At 42.3% G+C, this 26,045-nt stretch overlaps 2 protein-coding genes across 3 annotated transcripts in view; both read left to right on the top strand.

Moving 5' to 3' along the window:
• The window catches only part of atg16l1 (ATG16 autophagy related 16-like 1 (S. cerevisiae)), a 34,703-nt gene extending 25,185 nt beyond the window's left edge, over positions 1-9,518 (top strand). For both annotated transcript variants that reach the window (XM_078410726.1, XM_078410725.1), the window contains 5 exons: positions 1,061-1,166; positions 1,669-1,818; positions 2,333-2,380; positions 4,302-4,403; positions 5,451-9,518. In XM_078410726.1, the coding sequence (XP_078266852.1) occupies positions 1,061-1,166; positions 1,669-1,818; positions 2,333-2,380; positions 4,302-4,403; positions 5,451-5,544 (500 nt within the window). In that variant the 3' untranslated portion in view covers positions 5,545-9,518. The remainder of the gene's footprint in view (positions 1-1,060; positions 1,167-1,668; positions 1,819-2,332; positions 2,381-4,301; positions 4,404-5,450) is intronic.
• Positions 9,519-15,756: 6,238 nt separating this feature from the next.
• The window catches only part of LOC144599075 (S-arrestin-like), a 30,106-nt gene continuing 19,817 nt past the window's right edge, over positions 15,757-26,045 (top strand). The window contains exons 1-3 of the mRNA XM_078409797.1: positions 15,757-15,898; positions 18,253-18,352; positions 24,183-24,243. Of these exons, the coding sequence (XP_078265923.1) occupies positions 18,287-18,352; positions 24,183-24,243 (127 nt within the window). The 5' untranslated portion in view covers positions 15,757-15,898; positions 18,253-18,286. The remainder of the gene's footprint in view (positions 15,899-18,252; positions 18,353-24,182; positions 24,244-26,045) is intronic.

The raw sequence follows: 26,045 nt of genomic DNA, 5'->3' as shown, positions 1-26,045 counted from the left end.
ACGGGGCTTCCCCTCCTCCATTATAGATGAGGCTCTCACTAGGGTCTCTTCTACATCCCGCAGCTCCGCTCTTGCTCCCCATCCCCACACTCGCAACAAGGACAGGATCCCCCTCGTTCTCACCTTCCACCCCACCAGCCAGCGGATCCAACATATTATCCACCAACATTTCCGTCACCTACAACAGGACCCCACCACTGGCCATATCTTCCCATCCCCTCCCCTCTCTGCGTTCCGCAGAGACCGTTCCCTCCGCAACTCCCTGGTCCACTCGTCCCTTCCTACCCAAACCACCCTAACCCCGGGCACTTTCCCTTGCAACCGCACGAGATGCAACACCTGTCCCTTTACCTCCCCCCTCAACTCCATCAAAGGACCCAAACATTCTTTCCAGGTGAGACAGAGGTTCACCTGCACCTCCTCCAACCTCATCTATTGCATCCGCTGCTCTAGATGTCAACTTATCTATATCGGCGAAACCAAGCGCAGGCTCGGCGATCGCTTCGCTGAACACCTGCGCTCGGTCCGCATTAACGCAACTGATCTCCCGGTGGCCCAGCACTTTAACTCCCCCTCCCATTCCCAGTCTGACCTCTCTGTCATGGGCCTCCTCCAGTGCCATGGTGAGGCCCGCCGGAAGTTGGAGGAGCAGCACCTCATATTTCGCCTGGGCAGTTTGCGGCCCGGTGGTATGAACGTCGACTTCTCCAACTTCAGATAGCTCCTCTGTCCCTCCCTTCCCCTCCTCCTTCCCAGATCTCCCTCTATCTTCCTGTCTCCACCTATATCCTTCCTTTGTCCCACCCCCGACATCAGTCTGAAGAAGGGTCTCGACCCGAAACGTCACCCATTCCTTCTCTCCCGAGATGCTGCCTGACCTGCTGAGTTACTCCAGCATTTTGTGAATAAATCGATTTGTACCAGCATCTGCAGTTATTTTCTTATAGTAGATTTGGATCTGTGAAAGTAAACTCAAACTGGTTTAAAAATAGCGAAAATGACTTTGAAGTTTAATATTCTGATTTCCACTTAATTAATCAATGTTGACCCTCTCTTCCAGGCATAAAAACGGTGTTTGCTGGCTCCAGCTGCAATGATATTGTTTGCACTGAACAGTGTGTTATGAGTGGGCACTTTGACAAGAAAATTCGCTTCTGGGACATCAGGTGAGATGGTTTAGATCGGATTATGGCCAGAATTGCATTGTTTTTCCAATGTGTTTAGTTTGAGCGTGAAAAATCTAATGGAAATGTTGTTCCTGGCCCTTAAGAGAAGATCCTCTGAAAAATATTTGAATTTACCACTGGCTATAAAAACAGGACTACGGGCTTGAGCTTAGAGCAAGGAAGGGCACAGATTGTTATATCTACATTAGATATATAGAGCATACTGCTCAGGAATTAGTGTTGCCGAGTGCATATATTCTCCAAAATCTTAATGGAGATTTACATATTTAAAGGCAACTGAGATGTACTGGATTTGAGACGGGTGAATTGAAGAGTCTTTATGAATACTGCCCTTTTATTTCCGCAATATAGAACACAATGCAAGCTTCATTACTGAATGGAATTGTCTGTGAGACATCTTAAGTTTTCGATATCTCTGGATATGTACTGTGCTGAGATTATTTTATATGCATGGTAATATTTTGCATCTACTCTGCCTTAGGACGGAAAGCATTGTGAAAGAAGTGGAGCTACAGGGTCGTATCACGGCGCTCGATCTCAGCCCAGACCACACGGAACTGCTTACCTGCTCCAGAGATGACGTATTAAAGATCATTGATCTGCGTACAAATATGACGAAACAGTCTTTCAGGTAATTGTGTGGGTCAGCCAAGGTTTCACTTCTTTATAAATGTCAATTGGTATTTGTCATCCTGTTTATATCTGGAACTCCATGTCTATGCATACCCAAATTTATGATGCATTGCGTGTCTGTTCTCTTGCTTATAATTGAAATTACAATGTAAGGCCGCTTGCATGTTTTCATCTGTGTTTCCATCTAGGAATCTGTATTGGTGAACTGTTTATATTCCAGAATTGTTGTCTCAGAATTGGTCTGAAGAAGGGTCTCGATCCGAAATGACACCCATTCTCTCCTGAGATGCTGCCTGACCCACTGAGTTACTCCCGCATTTTGTGTCTACCTTTGATTTAAACCAGCATCTACAGTTTTTTTTCCTACACTATGGTCTTCTCTCACCTTTCTTGTGCAGCTGATATCTCCCTGTCTGAGTCAGATAGTTGTTTGGTGACTATCTTCCTTGCCCATACAGTTGATGTGGATCCTTCCCCTATTGCTTCTGACTACATGCTTTTTTTCTGTACAGTTCACAAGGATTCAAGTGTGGATCAGACTGGACAAGAATAACGTTTAGGTAATTACCACCATCTGGCATTCATCTGGGCAGTAGAGACTGAAGCACTACATGTTTGATAGTGCCGTGCCTTCAATGTTATTTCGCAATGAGCTGCCTATGAAACTTTGGATGACATAAAGGACAACTGGTCTTTATGGCCAAGTTAAGGCTAACATTCTTAACAACTTTAAATTTGAAGGGTGCCGGAATCATGGAGATTCTCATGTACTGCCTCAGTCTAATCTACTAATCTCACACTCTTGTGCTTGTGTATAGTAAGATTTTTACTGAGCTGTCTGCATAATTTCATTGTGCCTAGGTACATGTGACAAGAAGTACTATTGAGCTCCCACCACTAGCTTTTCTATCTTTTCTTGCCCAACACTCCCCCCACAAAACGAAAAATCACTTATCACGGTTGTATTTGTATCATTTTTCCAAAGATATAATAGAATGGCGGCCCTCCGTTTAGTTTACCTTTTGCTCCTAGTTTAGAAACCAGTATTTATCCTTTATTTTGTGCCTCCAACCAAAACTAGTGTCTGGTGGTAAAGCTTAGTGGTATTGTGGATGGATCTGGGATCTGAGATTTGATTACACTGGTCATTTCAAGGTTTCAAGGAAAGTTTATTGTCACATGTACCAATTAAGGTACAGTGACATTTGAGTTACCATACAGCCATACTAAGTGAAAAGCAACAAGACACACAACCACATAAAAGTTAACATAAACATCCATCACAGTGGATTCCACATTCACTGTGATGGAAGGCAATAAAGTTAAATCTTCTTCCTCGTTCTTCTCCTGCGGTTGGGGCAGTCAAACCTTCCGCAGTCGGTGCAATCAAAGCCCCCGCAGCCGACAATCGAAGCCCCCGTTGGGGTGATCGAAACTCCCACGTTGGGGCGATTGAAACTCTCTCCACCACATGGAGCTCCTGAGTTGGCCTCCTCTTACCAGAGACCACGGGCTTCACGATGTTAAAGTCCCGCGGCTTGGAGCGCCCGTCGGTCTCCAGGAAAGGCCGCCAACTACACAATGTTAGGCCGCAGTGCGGACGGAGATACGATACAGAAAGAAATCGCATCTCCGTTGAGGTAAGAGATTGAAAAAAAGTTTCCCCCTCCCCCCACATAAAACAAACCATGAAACACTAAAACATACTTTTTAACACATAGTAAAAATAACAAAAAGAAGAAAGGACAGACAGACCTTTGGCGAGGCAGCAGTCTGTCTGTCACCCGGTTATTTGGGGATATACTTTGCATCATACAGACATTTGAACAATTTGAAGGAAAATGTTAACTTATGTTTTTCAGTTACTATTAATGGAAATGCAGTGAACTGCTTACATTATACACCAGAAACAGTTGAAATTATTTGAGGGTCTATTGGATGTTTCAAAACAATTATGTTATTGCACTGGTGATTAATGAATACAGGAAACCCAAACCGATTTTCAGTAGCCAAACTTCCTCTTTTTCCTTCAATTGTGTGTTTTGCCTAACCATGCCCAATCCCCGTAAGGATGAGCAAGGTTGGTGCTGTCTGCACTCAGTAAACATTCCCTATTTTCTTCCCTGAAGGACACCAGTGAGTTAATTTTTCTGGCATGGCTTTCTGGTCACTTTTGCTTAAGTCATTTAATTTTTTTTTAAATTTAACTTTTCTGAACGGAATTTACATTTTTCAGCATTAATTTGTTTTCTTTGGATTGGTAATGTTGTAACGATCACTACGCTGCTGTAGTTCTTATCCTTGTAAATCCCCATGAAGTTTTCATTGAAAGAGAGGAAAATAAATGTCAGTGTCTCTCAAATAATTTGATTCAACCCCGTGTGGTTTCCCACACATTGTGAAATATTGCTTGAGATGTATTCATGGGAATCCAAAGTCAACAGCCAATTCAAATTATATGTGAATACCTTCTCTCTTCAGCCCAGACGGAAGGTTCATCGCTGCAGGGTCTTCAGATGGAACTCTCTATGTCTGGAGTGTCGAATCTGGGAAGGTGGAAAGATCTCTGGGAAAGCATCACAGGTTTGTCACATATTAGCTGTTGAAGCTGGATTTTGATTCCCAAAGTGTTGCCTACATGTTTATGTGCATATGTATTTGTAAGCCCTGTTAGCATTTGGGCAATTTGCAGATGGTACTTGCTATCTTGCATTCTATAGCATAGAAGGTGGCCATTCGGCCCTTGAGATCTTTATAAGCTCCCAGCAGAGCAATCCCATCAGTTTCATTTTCCCCTCATGTCACTGTACATCCAGCAACTTATTTGTTTGCCTATCAACTCCCCCTTAATTATTTTGCCTCTTACTACTAATGAATGGGTAATTTAGAGAAACCGACTAACCTACCTACACGTCTTTCTGATGTGGGAGAGAGCTGTATCCAGGGAGAACGCACTGAATCAAAACAGGATTGAGTGGGATTCCTGGAGCAATGAAGCAGCAGCACAGACTGTCATGCTGCCCATTAATTATGCTGATTATATCCTCGGGTGTTGGGGAACTTTGTTTCTGGGTGGTTCCCATCGGTGATTAAAACAGTGTTCATGCCATTTTATTGAGTTCCCTCTTCAGATCTATTAAAATTATTGATATTTGCAATGGGTAGTTAGTTTAGATAAGAGACGCAGCATGGAAATAGGTCCTTCGGCGCACGGAGTCCACGCCGACCAATGATCGCCCGTACAATAATTCTATCCTGCACACTAAGGACAATTTACAGAAGCCAATTAACCCACAAACCTGCAGGTCTTTGGAATGTGGGAGACACCTGGAGAAACCCCACATGGTCACAGGGAGAACGTACAAATTACGTGCAGATAGTACCCATTGTCCGGATCGAACCTGGGATTCTGGTGCTATAAGGCAGCAACTTTGCCGCTTTGCAACTGTGTCACCAATATCAGCTTTAGTGAACTTATTTAGCGAAGCCTTGCCCAACAATTGCAAAGATTAAAATAACAGAGTTTAGGTAAACATCGTGGGAGGTCATGCTGGCCAGCATACCATGTTGCAAAGGCACATGCAAAATCAAAACTAACATGTTTTTCCATGCTTGTTTTTCTCCGTCTAGCTCCTCTATAAACGCAGTATCATGGTCGCCATCTGGGGAGCATGTGATCAGTGTGGACAAAGGCAGTCGTGTGGTACTTTGGTCAGGGATTTGAGTGAAAACCACCAGACGCCGGCCAAGTAGTGCCCTTGCACTTAATGCACCTTCTAGCTACACAGAGGAGATTGCCCACGACATGCTTGGAATTGGAACATAGTATGGCAGAGTAAGCCTTGCAGAACATCCCTCTTGTATATCTGAGCTGCTGCCAAGGCATTTGGACAATGGTGGGCTCTTCTGCATTTACAATCATTCACAAGAAGCATGCTCTCTGTCTGCTGGAGTAAATCATTTTATGTAATATCTACAGGGCTTTTTGCCGTACCAGCTGCTGTGATTAACTTCAGGACACAAAGCCACTCTACTTGGCCTGGGTTTTCCACCGAAGGTGCCTGGCTGCCTTCTAGCCCTCTGCTTCCTTTTTGTTGCTACCATATCAATCACAGGATCTGTTGATATATTGTGTCCATCATTCCCCAACCTGAGTAAAGATATTGATTTTAATTCTTCAGCAGACTCTGGAATGGGAAGTGCTGAAAGTGAAATATAGTTACAGATGGCTTGTGCTTTGTTGGTGAAATAGTTTGAAGTGAAGAATAGCTATTGCATTATATTGACAAGGAAAGATGTTTGCTTGTACTGTGAAGGAGTTATGCACCATATACTATATTATTGCGAGAAACTTTCCCTGAAAGAGAAATTTGGTTTCCTACCACTGAGGGCAGATGTTAATTTTTAATTATTTGTTCTTTAAATGTGGAATTTCTGCATTTGTAGCTTAATTGCACTGAAATTATTGCTTGTTCCCAATTACTCTCAGCTAGTGGTGGGTTGCTGCTGTGAATCATGTGATTACACTCCCATAGTGCTGGCGTCCAAGGGGAAAAACTTCCAGTTATTACTCTCCATTAATGGGTAATCTGGCCACATTTGCACGATCAGCAGAACTGCACGGTTTCTCCTCAGTTTTAGCAATCCACCAGTCAAGTCTTGCTATTTACCCCTCTTTACTCATGCTCCCAACCTTCCATGACTTATCCTCAACGGTCACTTGTTCCTTGCATTTTATTTTCGACAACTCAGTTTCTATGATCAAGCTAGTTTGCAGACTTTATTTCAGAGGACTAGCTTCCAAACTTTGCACTTTAAAGTAAGTATTTCTAGACCCAGTCAAGCATTGTCCAGCTTCTTGTTCCATGTATCTCCTATAGAGGCAGCATGCCACCATTTGTGTCATGTGACATGATACAGTTGAATCCATAAGACAGGTTTTTTGTCTGTATTCTCTATCTGATGATTGAGAGAAGAGCTTGGAGAGTTAAAATTGGCATCAACTCTCCTGTGCTAGGTAAACATTAAAGTAGCCAGGCATACTGAAAATGGCCATTACATTGTGACTCACACTGGAAAGTATGTCTATGTGTGTTGGTTGCGTGGGAAATATTGAATGGAAGCATCTACCTCGTGATGCACACCTCACTCACCCCCCCAACCAACACCACATGCTCATGCCGCATGTTCTGTCAATACCATCTAAGCACATTTCTAGATTGAGCATTTGATCAAGTCACCAGGAGGTGACGGGTCCACACCCAGCAGACACTAATAATTTCAGAAGGCTGTTGGTTTAATTTTCAGTGAAACCATAGCAATCCACCATCCAAGTGCTTGGAAATCTGGATGGTTTGACATCTCACTGGGTGATGGTGCCCACGCCTGCTTCAGCACATTAGGCCTTGATGTCCATGTTCATTAAATACACTGTGGTGCAGGTTCCAGTGCTTGCTTCAACTCTAAGACCCGGGGTTCCAATTGTCCCCTCAACATACAGCGGCCTGGTCCCCGCACACATCCACAAAGCACTGGGACAGCTGGAAAAGTTGTTATATTAAGTGTAACATGTGTAAGAAAGTGACTTAAAAGTATGTTTGAGTGTTAATTAGAATTCAAGTGTGCCTGATTATTGTATTTGGACAGCAGTATTCCAACTGCATATCATTTCTACATTGTCCACACATTTCATATGAGCTAGATACTGGGCAAGAAAGTTCAGCAGCATGCATTTATTATTTCTTCATGTGACTCATGGTGTGATCCAAGCTTATATTGAAATACTGACCTTATTCTAGTACCAGGTCTTGTAAGAGCTTTTGCCAAACTGAGGAGGAGCCAACCACATGTTAAATTACCAAACATTGTTTTCACTTTTAAAAAGATTATTGCAATTATATATTGTGGTTTTATAAAGTTGCTCAATGATGAGTGAAAAGAAAATTGCACCAATGCAGCAAATCAATTGGTATGTGAGAGAAATCGCAAACGGATTTGTTGTGATAGAGGATCTATAGCGAGAATGATGCTGAAAAGGAAATTGCAATCTGTTGAGAAGGAACCGGCTGAGATCTAAGTTCAAATTTAGTTCTGACCCTGTAATGAGAGTGAGTTTCGTGTGCCCTGAATGGAAAGAAGCTCCCACTGTTGTCCTTGGGTAGCTGCAAGACCACTTCCAATAATGTGCACCAAATTGGCGGTCAGTCCAAGTAGTGAGGCAAGGGAAAATCTTCTCTGCCTTGAAGTTCTTGGCGTCTCAATTTGCTCATATCTAATCTGTGCTTCACCTAATCCAGGAGTACTTGATGGCAAAATATTTACTCTACAGGTTTACTCTGTGACCCATGTAGCTGATGTGTTTGTTAACTTACATTTAACCCAAGTTGCATGTAATTTTGGAATGATTTACGAGAAAAAGCGAAAAGGCCATTTGTGGTACCTAATGGAGGAATGCTTATTGCTGGGGTACTTTTACTCTGAATCTGATTCTTGCTGAGTGCACACATGGCAAGATCTAGAATACGTTTCCATCAGTTCATGCATGTCCTATCTTGACCTCAGGCACCACCTGAGTGGTCCACCTGCACCACGAAAAGGACTGTTTGTGCGTTCAGATTGATAAAGGCCAGTAGTTAAGCCACTGCTCTGTTCCTTGACTTTCTACGGAAAGCGATGAATCAAAATAAAACCAATAACAGTGTCTCCGTATATTGTTCTCAAGGAATATCTGACCTTTCATCACTGTTCATCGTTGAACTTCAGCAGTGCTGAAGAGTGTTGAGTCCTTGGTTGTTGACCATGTGTAAAATTGCTCATATCAAACCATATTGGAGTCCACTTGGTAGTTCCATCATTGCATTCCAAACAAAATCCACTCTTGTTGAAAGTAGATTTAAGGGTGGGGCTGGTAGACAGTGCACGCTCTGAAGATCAAGGCTTCATACTCTTCCTTCACAGCTGTAGATGCGATGTTCCGATGTTGAGCACCTGTATTTGCTATGGGAAGAGTTTCATTTGTTGCTGTTCATTGTTCAGCGAACCTAAGCCATTTGGAATTGGGAAGAGAGCGGACAAGTGTCTCCTGCCTTAGCTGAGTCTGCAGATCTACACCTTGCTTGGAGTGTATAGTTCTACCAAATGTGCAGCAAACGCCCCCCACATTACGGCCATTCGGTTAACCAAAATTCATCCTTGCAGAATTTGCAAATCACCATCAAAATATTTGAGATACAGAATAAAATGTACTCTCACCGATTTCATGTGAGGGGGGAGCAGGGGGTAGTAAATATATCAACACTTTTCCAGCACGTTTCTTGATAATTTGAACAGATGACGCAGCTTTGTGTTACGGAAAGCCTGATTTCTGGAAATACAATCCCCCCACGTCTCCATAAAGCAGGGGTTGCCTGTATTCATAAAAAATGTTGCACTGATTGTAGATGAAGTTGCGTATCTGTTCTTGTCTAGAGAGCAACAATACCAGGGTCTGATCTTTGGTCTATGTGTGTGCATCTCGTTAAGTGGCATGTTCCAATTACCTCATTTGTATCAATGCTTTAAGAGTGCTCTCCAGAGTCTTATTTGCACTTTATATTTTTGTTCTGAAGAGCACAGCATAACAACATAGTTGTTTGGCTGAGATTTAGCTCGCTCATGACTGAATCTCATGTAATCCCACCAATTTGCTCTGTAAATCATTACAAATGTTTTTTTAATAAAATTTAATTTTAAATAATGTGCCTGTGTCAAATTCTGAATTGCCACATCGGTACTGTAATTTCAGTCAATGTTTTCGCCTGCAGATTGTGTCTGTTAAATTGTTATAAATGTGTTGATCGTCTGAGCTGCTCTGCAATGCAAATGAGTTCATAAGCCATAGGAGCAGAATTGGGCCATTTGGCCCATCGTGTCTACTCTGCCATTAAATCATGGCTGATCTATCACTTTCTCACTTTCGTTCACATTGCATTTGTCTTTACTGAGATAACAATGGTATCCTCAGAGCAAAGTAGGGTGGTGGCAAATTGCAGTTACCTAGTGAATGACAAGTGTAGCTACAAAATTCATCTCCATAAATTATGATTTTCAAAAACTCAATTTGATTCAAAGTGACATCTGATGCATCAATATACTTTGTGGTCTGAATTCTGCACGATTTTATATTAATGTGCAACTAACGCCATCCAGAGGTGTGGAGAGTAGGGAAAGCCCCCCAGCAAAACATCTCTTCACCACTGTAACCAAGTCTATTATCAGGTTCTTTCAGGTTAGCTGCTATTTGGCTTTTTACAGTGCTATGATTTTTAAAACTGTAAGATGCTTTCAGGAGTTCTTTAAAGTTCCTAAAGTCTGCGTGGAACATTATATTGTTAGGTGATGGGTATTGGCCTCACTGAGGCTTTTGCTAAACCAGGTACACTAGACAAATAATTGAAAACCAACTTCAGATGCTGGAAATACTCAGTAGGTTTTGATGAAGTGTCATTGAATCCGAGACATGAACTGTTTCTTGCCCACAAATTTCCATGAACTGTTTATTTTGAGCATTTTTATTTAATCTGTGCTTCAAGAAAAACTTAGTGCCATATAGTGGCAATGCAATTCTTGTCACCCAATAAGAGACTGGCCAACTCTCCAGCTATTAAGCCTGTTGATGGCAGTGCTTTAAAAATTTGAGGATAGATTTGGGAATGAATTTCAAAACTTGTGTAGAAAGGAACTGCAGACGCTGGTTTATACCAAAGATAGACACAAAGTGCTGGAGTAACTCAGCCGGTCAGGCAGCATCTCTGGAGAAAAAGGGTGGGTGACATTTTGGGTCAGCACTACACAGATCATTTAACTGATAACTACCAATTGTAACCTTCAAAAACTGAAAGATTTGTCAAAAGTTTTCCCTTTCATAAAACCAGATTAGAGTCAGAGTCTTACAGCATGGAAACAGGCCCTTCAGCCCAACTTGCCCACACCAGCCAATATGCCCCATTTACACTTGTCCCACCTGCCTGCGTTTGGCCCATATCCCTCAAATCTGTCCTATCCATAAGCAACCCTCTGCCAATGCTGTTGTTATTTTCTACACGTCTGGTTACTACTTCCTAAAAATAAATGACACCTTTTCCCCTCCCATTGACGTTTGATTAGGTGACTGTTGTTCTGTTATCTTGTTTCCTCTTTTTAAACAGTGGAGTTACACCTGCTACCTGCCAATCTTTGGTCACTGTTCAAGTATCTATGAATTTACATTTTTCTTAATATTAAAATAGTGATTTCACTCTATTAGGAAGTCCTGAGGTTGTGAAAGGCCCCATCTAGAAGTTGTTATTTGATTGTGTTGGTTAGATAAATAATCTTAATGGCGTATTGGTCATAACGAGAGGATTTGAGTGGGATAACATTAGCTACCCTCCAATCCACAGGAACTGATTCTGAATCGATTGAACATTGGAAAATGATCACCAATGTATCCACAATTTCTAGAGCCACCTCCTTGAGTACCTTGGGATGCAGTCCATCAGGCCCTAGGAATTTATCAGCCTTCAGTCCCATCGGTTTACCCAATACTATTTCTCGCCTAATGCAAATTTCTTTCAGTTCTTTTGTCTCCCTAGATCCTCCGTCCTCTAGTACATCTGGGAGATTGTGTCATCCTTAGTGAAGACAGATCCAAAGTACCTGTTCAACTCTTCCGCCATTTCCTTGTTCCCCATAATAATTTCACCCGTTTCTGCCTTCAAGGGACTCACATTTGTCTTTACTAATCTTTTTCTCTTAACATACCTAAAGAAGCTTTTACTGTCCTTCTTTATATTCTTGGCCAGCTTTGCTTTGTACCTCATCTTTTCAGCCCATATAGCCCTTTATGCTACCTTCTGTTGTCCTTTGAAAGTTTCCCAATCCTCTGGCTTCCCGCTACTCTTTGCTATCTTATACATCTTTTCTTGTAGTTTTATTCCATCTCTAACTTCCCTTGTCAGCCACTGTTGCCTCTTACTCCCTTTAGAATCTTTCTTCCTCTTTGGAATGAAATGATCCTGCATCTTCTGGATTATGCCCAGAAATTCCTGCCATTGCTGTTCTACCGTCATTCCTGCTAGGGTCCTTTTCCATTCGACCTTGGCCAGCTCCTCTCTCATGCCTTCATAGTCCCCTTTGTTAACTACAGCACTGACATTCCTGGTTTAACCTTCTCCCTCTCAAATTGCAGATTAAAACTAATCATATTATGGTCACTACCTCATATTATGGTCACTACCTCCAAGCAGTTCCTTTACCTTGATTCATTGGACAATACTAAATCCAGAATTGCCTTCTCTCTGGTAGGCTCTAGTACAAGCTGCTCTAAGAATCCATCTCGGGGGCACTCTACAAACCCTCTTTCTTGGGGTCCAGAACCAACCTGATTTTCCCAGTTTACCTGCATATTGAAATCCCCTGTAACCACAGTGGCATTACGTTTGTTACATGCCAGTATTAACTCTTGCTGCAACTTGCACCCTATATCCGGGCTACTGTTTGGGGGTCTGTACATAACTCCCATTAGTGTGTTCTTACCTTTACCATTCCTCAACTCTATCCACAGTGACTCTACATCGTCAGTCTCTGTCACCTCTCGCAAGGGACTGAATTTCATCCCTCACCAACAGGGCTACCCCACCTCCTCTGCCCACCTGCGTGTCCTTTCTATAGGACGTATAACCCTGAATATTCACTTCCCAGTCCTGATCCTTCTGCAGCCACGTCTCTGTAATCCCCACAATGTCATATCTACCTATCTCTAACTGAGTTTCAAGCTTGTTTGCTGCAGACACTCGTCTGTACCTCTCACGATGGAGTCCCCTACTACCACGGCTCTGCCTGACGTCTGTCTCTTCGGCTTTGCCTCAGCGCCACGTTTTGCCTCGCAGACTTGTCCACCGCTCAGACTGGCAGTGTCCTTTGTCCTGACAGCTTCCGAGAAGGTGAACCTGTTTTCAAGGAGTTTCATCCCCCGGGGTCTCCTGTACTCCAAGCTTCCTTCCCTTCCTCACGGTCACCTGCCTTCTCTCCTCCGGTACCTTCAGTGTAACAATGTTGCTGAAGGTCTCGTCCAAGAACATCTCACTTTCTCGGATGATCCTGAGGTCATCCAGTTGGCTCTCCAGTTCCCCAGGAGCTGAACCTGGACGCACTGACCACATTTGTAGCAGCCAGAGGCACCAACAGTGTCCCTGACCTCCCACATCCTGCAAACATCACACTGACTCAGCTTATGTCATTTCCTGATAGCGTCTCACCCTCTCCAACTTTTGGCTTGGCCTCAGCCTCCTGGCCGAAGATGCAGCAGAATAACGCACTATAGATTCTGATGCCCAACAATCAATACTCTTATTTCCACTTTAATTTTCCCCTGTGTATTGTGTTCCAAAATTGTATCTGCCTAGCGGGCTGTGGAAGAGACGGCCGCGGGCACCCTCAGGCTCCTGCCAGCCTGTCTGCCCGCTCTCTCTGTGCGTCTCTGTCTCTGTCGCTGCCCTCCGCCTGAGTGCTGCTCCCTTGCAGCTCCGGCCGCCCGAGCTCTACTCTAGCTCATACTGACCATGTACTGTTAGAATATACCCATTCCATGGCAAGGGTCAAGTGTTTTATTGTCGTACGTCCTGAAATGGAACGTCCTGAAATTCTTACCTGCAGCAGCACAACCAATGAACATAATAATTTATAAACACCATAAACAAAAAAAGTTCAGTATACATATATATAACAAAAAGCATAACAAAGAAACATTCAAATATTAATAGTGCAGTATGATATCAGGGTTCAAAAATGATGAGGAAATAAACACAAAGTTGTAATTGGCTCAACTCAAGAGTATTTTATTGTTATGTACCTGATAACAACAGTGAAATTCTTACTTGCAAAACATAACAGGCCTGTAAGTACAGTACACAGACAATACATAATAAACAAATGTACAATAAATTAATAACCACAATGCTAGTGCAAAAAAACTCAGTTCATAGTATAACCAAAGATAGCCCATAGAGGTTCGTAGTTGAGATTAGCGGTGTGTAGTGTTCAAGAGTTCAAGGTTGTTGGGGAGAAGCTATTCATGTACCTGGCGGTCACTGAAAACAAGTTGGGAGCTGCTGATAGAAAAGCAAGCCTTGATTTCAATATGGGAAGGATGAACGAGCAGTGAAAGTTCACGGGCACTGAGTATGGTAGAGAACTAATAAATGACAAACTTTGCACTTCCATCTCCTTAGCTCCATGTCCATTGAAGGACAATTGTTTGCAAGTCTCAGTGCTCCCTGTTCTCATTAGTGATGAACCAGGAATGTGGCGGCTGATGAGTCAGGCAGGTGGGATTACTGAGATATTCTTAGCTTCAACTGCTGGGCTGAGTTGAAAACAGATTACCTTTGTGTGGGAATTTGCTCTTTAAGATTGTGGGGAATTAGTTTTATAAAACAGCTAGTATGTGAGTAAAATTATTTTCATAAGCACAAGGCCCCAGATATCATGTCTAATAGAATGGTCCTTTCTTGAATAAGGTGCATGATCACAGTTCTCCTCAACCACTTGCGGAATGAAAATTGCGGAGTGGAGCAGAGAGAGAAGGTGAACATTAGTTAAGGTCCACATTAGTTAAGAAATAAATAATTGGGCAGGACAGAACCGGGAGTAATGGGGTGGGAAGGATAGGTGGCCGGGGATGTAATGATTGCCATCTTCTTTGCTGAACTTCTCAGCAGTGGCTCAGATAACAATGAGCGTTTGAAACCATACTGGAGTGGGTTTCAGTTCACAATTAAGACTTGTTCCAGTATTCCCGACAAGCCTTATTCAATGGTTCAAAGTCATGCAAGTAATGTCAGTTACAAATTTATGCCAACTAGCATTCCTGTGCACTGCACTAGCTACTGCACACGTGTTATTCAGACCGAGGACCCAGCTCAACCTTTTGCACATGTCCCATGGATGCACAAGATAACAAATTACTTTTTGCGATCAGACTTTAAATAAAAGTCACTTGGGTACCAAGAGATTACAAATGCTGAAATCTTGAGTAAAAAGCAGTATTGGAGAAACGCGGCAGGCCAGGGGTCAGGGGTCAGGGAAGGAACAATGGGGGCCCCAGCATAGGGAACCTGGCATGGATACTCTAACTTTGTCAGCGCTCTTTATGGGCGACTATTTGCATTCCTTGGGTATGCAAGCAAAGAATTTCACTGTGGCTTGTCACATGTGACAATAAAGTATTAATTAATGAGTTAATTCATTCATTAATTTGTGGATGAAAATGGACTGATGTTGTTTTGGGTCTAACCAAAACTTAGTTTTAACCCACCGAGTTTCTCCAACACCATTTTTTACTCAATTCACCAGCATTTGTGATCTTCAGCATCTCTGTCGACCAGATATTCTTAGTCTTAACATCCTTTTTTAACTGAGTTGATAGCTTCCAATGCAAGAGTTGTGAGACCCACAACTAGCCAGTAGTTTATCCATTTCTCTCCACAGATGCTGTCTGACTCACTTAGTTCCTCCAGCAGGATTGTTCTTCATTGACAATCCAGTCAGTTTGGTAACTTCCAACCAGAGGCATTTAATTGAGTGGGTTTGACAGATGGAAATGGTTAATATCCTCATAATATATACATACACTATTACGCATGACGTTGTTTATTTCTTGAAGGTGTCAATGGATTATATGTGGTTATTAAAAGATTTACTACCAGATTTATTAACCTTGATACGAATCTGCTGTGCTGACAATGCACCCTATAATCTGCTCAGTCTGCTGGTCAGCAGAGGTTTATTAGGTCTCACAGGATTTCTGAGCTTCATTACGTAAATGAGACATGTGAACCTTCCCTCAACAGCTTAAGGATGAACTCACTAAGTTGACTGTCTATAAATAATTCCAGTTCTCCACGCGCATGTACCAGTATTGGCTGACACAATCGTGAGAGGAAGACTTCCTACTTGGAGTGAGAACAGGCTAAGAAAAGTTCTTAACCGAGGGAACATTCCAGGAAACGCTGAAGGGTGTGGAATAGCAATTATCTATAACTGTCCTGTGGCTCCTTCAGGTACACAGAGTTCCCATTGCATAATTGCTTTATTATTGTCTAATTTATTATTATTACCGGGAAGAAAATAGTCTTGGGAAAAGGTCCCAATGGACCTGTCTTTCGCTCTTGGTAACATCAATCCATGTGTTTCTATAATGCTAACAATTGTGCATTTGGAACCAAAAACAGTATTTGGATTTAATTACTACTGCAATTATTCTGTTAGTAAAAGTGGCTGATTCTATTGCAGCATCCATATTCACCCAGTAAAAGCCTCTAGCTCTCATCTAGTTCAGTTATTCTAGATCCAAGAGACCTTTCTCACTCATCCACGCTGCTAATTCTAATTTAGCACTGTGATTGCGAATGATAGCATGTCCTAATGCGATAATATTATCTAAATTAATGTTAGTGTCCAATTCCAATGCAGGAATGTTATTCACCAACTAATAACATTCTAGTTCTGATTCAGCACCATTATGCACAGTCATATTGTGATCCAGTGTAGCAGACGCCCATAGAGTCCATCGTGCCTGCAGCAGTTCTTTGAAAGAACCATCTAGTTAGTCTAATCTCCCTGCTTAATCCCATAGCTCTGCCTACCTATTCTTCTCGAACTTTTATCTAATTCCTTCTTGAAAGTTACTGAATTTGGTTCCAACACCCATTCACAAAGTGAATTCCATGTCCCAATGAGATGCACAAAAATTGCTTCTGCATGTTACATCCAGTTTATTCAGTAATCACAAACAGTACCCGAGGTCAGGATCGAACCCGGGTGTCTGGTGCTGAGAGACAGCAGCTCTACCAACTGCACCACTGTGCATGTTCTCCCTGCGGTTGTGTGGGTTTCCTCCAGCTGCTCGAGTTTGCTCCCACATCCCAAAGACATGCAGGTTTGTAGGTTAATTGGCCTCTGTAAATGATCCCTTGTTTGTAGAGAGCGGATGAGAAAGTGGGATAACAAAGAACTTTGGTAAATCGATAATTGGTGTGGACTCAGTGGGCTGAAGGGCCTATTTCCATGCTATATCTCCCTACCCAGCATAAATATCCATTCTCTGATTATTGACCACCCTGCTACTGCAATTATTCATGCTCTCAAAGTTTTGAATAATGCAATTTAACCAATTTTTAATTCTCTTCTGAGCAATAACTTCTCTTCAGTTTCTTGGCACCTAAAGGTTCCGAACCCTGGTGACTTTCTAATAAATCTCCGCACCTTTTAAATTCAAGTGCCTAAAATTGGTGATAGAATTTGAGCTGGGGCCTATTCAATAATTTTTTAAGATTTTGCAAAACGTTTTTGTATTTGTATTCTAAAGCAATTGTTTCTTTAACATGGCCTGCCTCCTCCTAAAGTCTTTTTGTTCCCAGTCTTTTTGTTCTTTGATGCACTCAAAATTTTAGCTTCTGTATCTTTCTCTTTTTTCAACAGTAATTATGTGTGTTAACTTTATGTTGGTTACTCCACTTGTTTTAAATTAACACAATCTTTTGCATTAATATTTCACCGTTAATCATCAATATCCACATGGATAGTCTCTGACCCATTGTATCACCCAGTCCCAGAATGTGTCAGGACAGTGTGTGACCCAGGTATTACCCACTCCCAGATTGTAAGAGGCCAGTTTTTGTGTCATTCAATCCTGGAGTGTGAAAGGATGTTGTTTGACCTTTTATAACTCATAGTGACATGACGTGCCAAGATTAAGCGGTAAATGTAAGTATATACATAGCTGCCTGCGATAAATATACCTGGATACAAAGACTCATTTGTTTCTGAAATCTTTTTGGGGGATAATCATTGCCTCATGTGTGGTCTCCTGTTAATTGATTATATCATTTCTTTAGTTTAGTTTAGTTTAGAGATACAGTGCAGACTTACTTGGATTGAGTTTAGTTTAGAGATCCAGCGCAGAAACAGGCCCTTTGGGTCACCGAGTCCGCACCGACCAGCAGTCCCCACACATTAACACTATCCTGCACACACAAGGGACAATTTTTTAACATTGATACATTTGTACCAAGCCAATTAACCTACAAACCTGTACATCTTTGGATTGCGGGTGGAAAACGAAAATCTCGCTGAAAACCCACCCAGGTCATGTACAAACTCTGTGCAGCCAAGCACCTGTAATCAGGATTGAACCTGGGTCTCTGGCGCTGTAAGGTAATAGCTCTACCGCTACGCCATTGTGTCGCCCAAATATTTCTCACCCAACGTGCGGCTCGAACCAATGACCTTGGGATTATGGGTCGCGCACTCTACCGACTGAGCTAGCCGGGCACTTCATTATTATTCATGAAATACAGTACTTTGATACGTTCAGTCGAGCAACTCTCTTTATTTTGTCTCCTCAACAACCCAGATCCTGCAACAATTGACCACCCATTGTAGAAAGAATGAGTGCTGACGGCAAGAATTCCAAAAAGCACGTTGTCTACAAAAAGGTGTCTCGTGACAAATCGGTTTGTACTTTCTTATCTTTTTATTGTGTTCCTGTCCCTTTTCTTTATCAGAAGCAAAAGGGAAATGCCAAAAATGTTTCTGTCCACATTTCCTCTATGATCTCCCCCAATGACCCACCCATTTCACTTCCAGTCCGATACGGAAACATAGAATGCAGAAAAAGACAACCTAAAAAAGTAGTCAACTTTTCTGGCTGATGGCATTTCATCAGAACTGAAAAGTTTGAAAAAAAAGCAAGTTATAGAGAAATATAAAGAAATCGGGTTGGCCAGTAAAAACGTAAAGGTCTCAAAGTCTTGTAGAGGTGTAGCACGGAAACAGAACTTTCAGTCTACACCAACGTCATCCGTCTACGCTAATCTCGTATTTAAAATCCTACCCACATTCCTATCAACCGACCCAAAGTTCTATTGCTCACCTACATATGAGCAATTCACAGTGGCTAATTAACCTACCAACCCATGGCTTTGTGTTGTGGGAGGAAATAAAAGCACTGAGAGGAAAATTGCATGCCACAGAAAATGCCGCTCTTTGGCACTGTGAGGTGTGGCTCTCTTTTATAGACAATAGACAATAGGTGCAGGAGTAGGCCATTCGACCCTTCGAGCCAGCACCACCATTCAATGTGATCATGGCTGATCGTTCTCAATCAGTACCCCATTCCTGCCTTCTCCCCATACCCCCTGACTCCGCTATCCTTAAGAGCTCTATCTAGCTCTCTCTTGAAAGCATTCAGAGAATTGGCCTCCACTGCCTTCTGAGGCAAAGAATTCCACAGATTTACAACTCTCTGACTGAAAAGGTTTTTCCTCATCTCCGTTCAAAATGGCCTAATTTAACGATTATGGTCCACTTAGTTCATCTTCTACCCTTGCAGAATGTGCATGAGAGACAGCCAATGGAATTATTGACAAATCCTGGCAATCTAATCATGTTCACATTCACATTTTTGTTAGCCACATGTGAGGTGCCAGAAGACTGGAGGATAGTTCATTTAAGAAAGGCAGCAGGTATAAGCTAGATAACTACAGGCCAGTAAGCCGTATGTCAGCGGTAGGTAAATTATTGGAGAACATTCTAAGGAATAGGATTTATGTACATTTGGAAAAGCACCGGCTGATCAGGGATAGTTGGCATGACTTTGGGCGGGGTAAATCCTGTCTCACTAATTTGATTGATTTTTCTGAGGAGATAACTGGGTGGAATGAAATCAGGGCTGAATGTGTTGGTTGCCTGAATTTCAGTAAGGCTTTTGACAAGGTGTCACAGAGTAGTCTGCTGCAGCAGGCTAAGGCATGTGGAATCCAAGTGAGTTATCTCATTTGATCCAAAACTGTTTTAATGTTGGGAGGCAGAGGGTAGTGGTGGAAAGTTGCTTTTCCAATTGGAAGTCTGACCAGTAGAGTACCACAGGGATTGGGGTTGAGATCCTTGTTTGCAAGGTTCCTATTAATTTTTGCCCTCTCACCTCTGCTCTCTAGTTCTTAAATTTCCCTACCCTGAGAAAATGATTCGGTGCATTCACCCTATCTATTTCCTCCATGATTTTTTACGGTCACCCCTCAGCCTCCTGCATTCCGAAGTATAAAGTTCTAGCCTGCCCAACCTCTTCCTATCGTTCAGGTCCTTGAGCGCTGGCAACATCCTTGTAAATTTCTGCACATTTTTGTACTTTACCAAGTCTTTGCTATTGCAGGGTGACCAAAACTGAACGAAATATTCCAAGTGCAGCCTCATCAACATCTTGTACAACTGTAACATAATGTCTCAACTTTAATACAATTCCTGACTTATGAAGGTCAATGTGCTAAAAGCTTTCTTTACCACCCTATCTACGTGCGATGCCACTTTCAGGGATCTATGTATTTGTACTCCTAGATCCCTCTGCTCTACAACACTCCAGGGCCCTAACATTCATTGAAAGTTCTATCCTGATTTGACTTCCCAAACATTTAAAAACGCCATGTGAATGAAGGAGACGTGATTAGTAAGTGGTGGATGATGAACAAGGTTTTCCAAAGCTACAGCAGGATATGGATCAGATGGAAAATTGTTCGAGTAGGACATATACAGTAAATTGTAGCACACTAAGGAATCTTGATGAACAGTGTGACCTTTGGGTTCAAGTCCATAGTGCCTTGAAAGTGACAACACTGGTGGAAAGGTGATTTAAAAAAGGCACATGGCAAATTATCTATAGTATTTTCTTTGACTAGATAGCGTGCAACCACTGTACATGTGACAATAATAAGCTAAACTAAATAGTAGCATATTAAGGAATGTTGATGAACAAAGTGACCTTGGAGATCAAGTCCATAGATCCCTGAAAGTGACCTGAAGGTGTTAAAAAGGTCACGTGGCCTGCTTTTATACATTGGGGCATAGAACATAAAATTTGGGACATTATATTTCAACTTTTTTAAATGCTGGTTTTATTGTAACTTGGAATATTGTGTGATATTCTGGTTGCCACACAATAAGAAGGAGGATTTTAATTATGGGGAAAAAGTAGCTAGGCCGGCTTTGTTCTTTCTCTGTAGTGAAGGAGGCTGTGGGTGATCTGACAGAGATAAACAAAACGTATAAGGCGTTGATTAGATAGATAGTCAGAATCGGTTTCCCCTGCGAGGAGTATCGAAAAGAAATGTAAATGTAAATGTTAAAAACCTTTATTGTCACTACACAAAGTACAGCGAAATTAAAGCAGTCCAGATGATGCAATCACACACAGCAGACAGTACAAAGGATAAACCTTTATCCATAACAAGCTAAACCTAATCTACTGAATTAAACAAACTGACCTCTAATACAATATAGACAAAACAATTACAATACGGTCAAGGCAGTGTACAGTGCAATCAAGACAGCAAGTTATTGCACAGCAATGAGAGCTAACATATTGCAAATGCATCGGTAGTGCCGTTTTTTTTAATAAAATAAATAATGTAATTAAATATAAGGTGCGGTCGGGTGTAACATGTAATAGGTTTAGCAAACGTTAAGCAATATAAGTACAGTAGGATGTAAACATGTATTAAATTGAGGCTTATGTTTTCTGACAAGTAACTGACAGTGTTCCGATCAGTTCCGTTCCTTCCATTCAAGATTCAAGATTCAAGATTCAAGATAGCTTTATTTGTCATCCAAAAAGTTTTTTGGACGAAATTCAGTCACCCACAGTCCAACAATAAAAGCACTAAAATAGGCAGATTACACAATAAAGCATTAAAATAGGCAAATTACACAACCCCAAAAACACACAAAAAAAGAAACATCCATCACAGTGAGTCTCCTCCAGTCCTCTCCTCACTGTGATGGAAGGCCACAATGTCTTTTCCCTTCCCCTGCCGTCTTCTCCCGCGGTCAGGCTGTTGTGGTTCCAGGCCGCGCCGGACGGTCCGCTGCGGGCCGACCCAAGCCCCGCGATCCGGGGCGGGTGAACACGCTGCCGCTGTTGCTGCACGTCGGGGCGGTCGTGGCTCCCGACATTGAAGCCCCCGCCCAGCAGAGAAATATCCTGCGGCATATTTTAGGCCGCGCCGGATGGTGAAATGTCCGCGACCCAAGCCCCGCGATCCGGGGCGGGCGAACACGCTGCCGCTGCCGGAGCTCCCGATGTCGGCATCCACGCGGCCCGAGCCTAAGACGAGTCGCAGCCGCTCCCGCAGCCTCCGAAGACGGCCGGCTCCGCTGATGGTAAGTCCGATCCGCGGGCTCTGCGAACCAGAGCCCTGGAGGCCGCCAGCTCCAGGAGTTGGGCCGATGGTAGGCCGCAGCAGGAACGGAGACAACACCCAGAAAACAAAGGTCGGGTTTCTGTTCGGAAGGGACACATATTTACAATTTTACAGTTCCCCCCCTCCCCCCCACACCCACACATAGTACACAAACACAAAAACACAACATCACATCGACAATTAAGACACAAAAAAACAACAAAACACAAAGACAAATGGACCGCAGGTAAGCCGCAGCTGCTATGGCAGCGCCGCCATTCAGTTTTATGTGAGTGTCTGGCAGTGTTCAGCTCACGTATGACGCTGGGGTAGAAGCTGTTCTTGAGTCTATTAGTCCGTGATGTAATGGATCTGAACCGTCTACCAGAGGGCAGCAGTTCGAGCAGCTGATGACCAGGGTGGGAAGGATCTCTCAGGATGTTGGCTGCTCTGCTGAGGCAGCGGACGGAGTAAAGTTCTTCTAGAGAGGGCAGTGGGCAACCAATGATTTTCTTTGCAGAGTTGATGACCCTCTGAAGGGCTTTCTTGTCTGCCTCTGAGCTGCTGGTGTACCACATAGAAATACAGTACGTCAGCACACTCGATGGTGCAACGGTAGAAAGTCACTAGCAGCTGCTCTTGCAGGTTGTTCTTCCTGAGGATCCTCAGAAAGTAGAGCCACTGCTGTGCCTTTTTGACTGCCGCTATGGTGTTTGTGGTCCAGGAGAGATCCTCAGCAATATGCGTGCCCAGGAACTTGAAGGCAGGGACTCTTTCCCTGCGGGTAAGAGGGTATCGGTTTAAATTAAGATGAAAGAGTTTTAAAGAGGATTTGAGAGGAAGGTTTTTTTTGACAGTGGTCAAACTCTGGAACTTGCTGCCAGAGGATGTAGTGGAGTCAGAAACAATAATTACATTTAAGCGACATTTAGATGCGTATTTAAATAGGCAAGGCACAGAAGATATAGGCATAATGTGGACAAATGGGTTCAGGAACGCTGGACAAAATGGTTGCTATGAATATGTTGGGCCGAAGGTCTTATTTCTGTGCTATATGATTCTCTGAGAATGCAATTCAAGTTTGTATAAGTTATCCTCATAATCTAATGGGTTAAATCTCAGAATCATTTGCTTGAATCTCTGCTACACTGTCTTCAAGGCTAATATATATCTCTCCTGAGGTTGCATCCCCAAAACTCCTGAAGGGCAGGTACATTTGGAATATATCTTGCTCCCTTTTATATCCTATCTACCTTGATATATGTGGAAACTCATGAGGCATTTTAAGTGCCCTTTGTATGATTATGATTTAAATTACTTGTTAACACAGATATCTTTTGCTCTCCATGATTACCCCATCTTTTCAGAAAATTATAGATTATAGGCTTTGTGTGGGGCTCCATCAGACCCTGTTTCTCCCCATTGCCACTCTCACCATTACCATTTACCTTTGCACTCATACTGCTGTGTTCTCTACATCATAGTTATAGTATTTAACTCCATACTGGTCCTGTCCCTATACCCCAAACAAATTGAAAGTCTACACTGTCCATTCAGTTCAAACACTATACTTTTTTGTCTGATCAGTTTAAAATCAGTTTAGAAAACAGATTCTATAACTAAACCTGTCTTATCTTTACACTGTCGGCTGCATTCTTATCAGAGTAATCCCTAGATCACTTCTGTTTTCACCTCTAAATTATTGTAATCACTATATTATGCCTGTCATTGTACATCAGCATAATTTCCACACATATCTGACTCTCAAGTCAAGTTCATCCTCTTCACTAACCCTCTCTCCTTTAGCTCATCATGTAAGCCTCTACATTGCCTCTTTATATTACTGTTTACCATTTGTCCAGTCCTATCTCCATACTATGAGCAGATTAAACTCCATACAAACCCTGTCTCTGTATTCTCATATGTTTAATCTCTAAACTGGGCATGCCTCTGCATTCTTATCAGTTTAAACTCTTACATGATTTTGTTTCAACCTTTAACAATGTTTCCTTTGTTATTTTCATGCATAAGTTGTTTATGGCCATTTAATTGATGGATATAGTGTAATCATCATCCTCTTCTGCCAATGATTTCTACTTCTGATCTTTAATAGATTGCTGCCTACTTGAGCAGAAGAAATTTTGTGGACCATGGCAGCCATATTGACCCTGTGGGTAAGTGTGAATCACTTACAATTAACTACTCACCAAGTAAATCTTACAAATAACTTTATTTATTCCCACAATAACTCAGCAATTTATGTCCTTCCTTAGCTTTCATTATCATCTCTGTTAATAAGGAATTCTCCTTCCCATTCCCACACAGACCTTTCTGTCCTAGGTCTCCTCCATTGTCAGAGTGAGGCTAAATGCAAATTGGAGGAACAGCATCTCATATTTCACTTGGGCAGCTTACAGCCCAGTCTTCTTCTTTCTTTCGTATGCCAACTACAACAATCAAAAGTGGCAATTGGTGCTTCAGAGTACCGTAGTTGACGCTTTGCTGCAAATTTTGCCAGTTCTGTAGAACTACTCAGGGTGGACGATGAGGACGTAAAGCAGCCCAGTGGTATAATTATTGATTTCTCTCACTTCAGTTAACCCTGGCATTCCCTCTCTCTCTATCCCTCCCCCACCCAAGTCACACTAGCTTCTCATTTTCACCCTACAAACAGTTAACAATGGCCTGCTTCCTTTATCATCGTTACTTTTTTACATATCTTTCATTCATTGTTCTTTATTTCTCCACATCATCGCCTACATCTCTCGTTTCCCATATACCTAACCTGTCTGCAGGTAGAGTCTCGACCCGAAACGTCACCAATTCCTCCTCTCCAGAGATGCTGCCTGTCCCACTGAGTTACTCCAGCTTTTTGCGTTTATCTTCGGTTTAAACCAGCATCTGCAGTTCCTTCCTATAGAAGGCCAACCAGTTTCCCTCTCATTGCAACAGCCACCTATCATCCAAGGGATGCTTGTGTCTGATGGTGTCTTTCACTCTGAGGGGCAGATTCTGACTGGTAATGACCCTCACCGAGGTGATGTTACTCACCTGAGTGTGGGGGTAGGCCTGATCTTGATTATCCGACAATGGGGGTAATATCTCTCAGTTTGGGGGGGGGGGTGGCTGCCTGTGGAATTATGTCCATTGGATGATGGTTTACCTTAATGACCTATCTTTGGTGTTGCTTTGCACTGACAATGCTCTGTGAAGGAAGTTGCGACTTTGGAGAGAGCAGAGACATAATTTTAAGAACAATGACAGGCCTGAGAACATTCAGTATCCCGGAGAGGCAAGCGTTATTCTGCCTAGAGCAGGAAAAAGTAATGTGATGTTTAAGAGGTCTTCCTAGTTATTTTCTGTCAGTGGATGGGGAGAAACGTTTACTACTAGCAAGGTCAGTAAACAAGAGTTAAGAATATTTATTTGTCAAATGCACGAGGAATGAAACAATGAAATTCTTTCTTGCTAGCGCTTTACATGCACATTAATGCAACTCAACAATAATCCAATAAATCTTCAGTAATGCAAGGTAACCAAACCATAATAGTGCAAACTAAAGTATGTAGTATAACCTCAGCAAAGTCCATCGCAGATCTTTGCTGAGATAGTTTCGTAGTTGAGGTGTGCAGTATTAGTTCTCTCTCACACGCACAAACTTACATGTATCCTAGGATTGTCATAGAACAAGGAAGAGTGGTCAAACCTTTGCTCATGTTTCATTCAAAATCTATAACTATATATATCTAATACCGACGGATATTTTGTTGACAGAATTTGGAGAATGTCCTCCTCTAAAATGTAGTTTCTTGTGCAAATGGATATTTTAAAATGATTTTTTCAACAATACCAGACAGCTTGGAATGAGTTACTGAAAGTTATGAGCACAGACTGTATTGGTTATGATCAACTAATTCCAAGAATCTGAGCTAATTATAATTTTTTATGGGATATATGGTTTGAATGTAGATTCGGA

This window comes from Rhinoraja longicauda, chromosome 13 (genome assembly GCF_053455715.1).
Source record: "Rhinoraja longicauda isolate Sanriku21f chromosome 13, sRhiLon1.1, whole genome shotgun sequence".
NCBI classification, from domain to species: Eukaryota; Metazoa; Chordata; class Chondrichthyes; order Rajiformes; family Arhynchobatidae; genus Rhinoraja; species Rhinoraja longicauda.
This window is presented reverse-complemented; position numbering and strand designations above follow the sequence as displayed.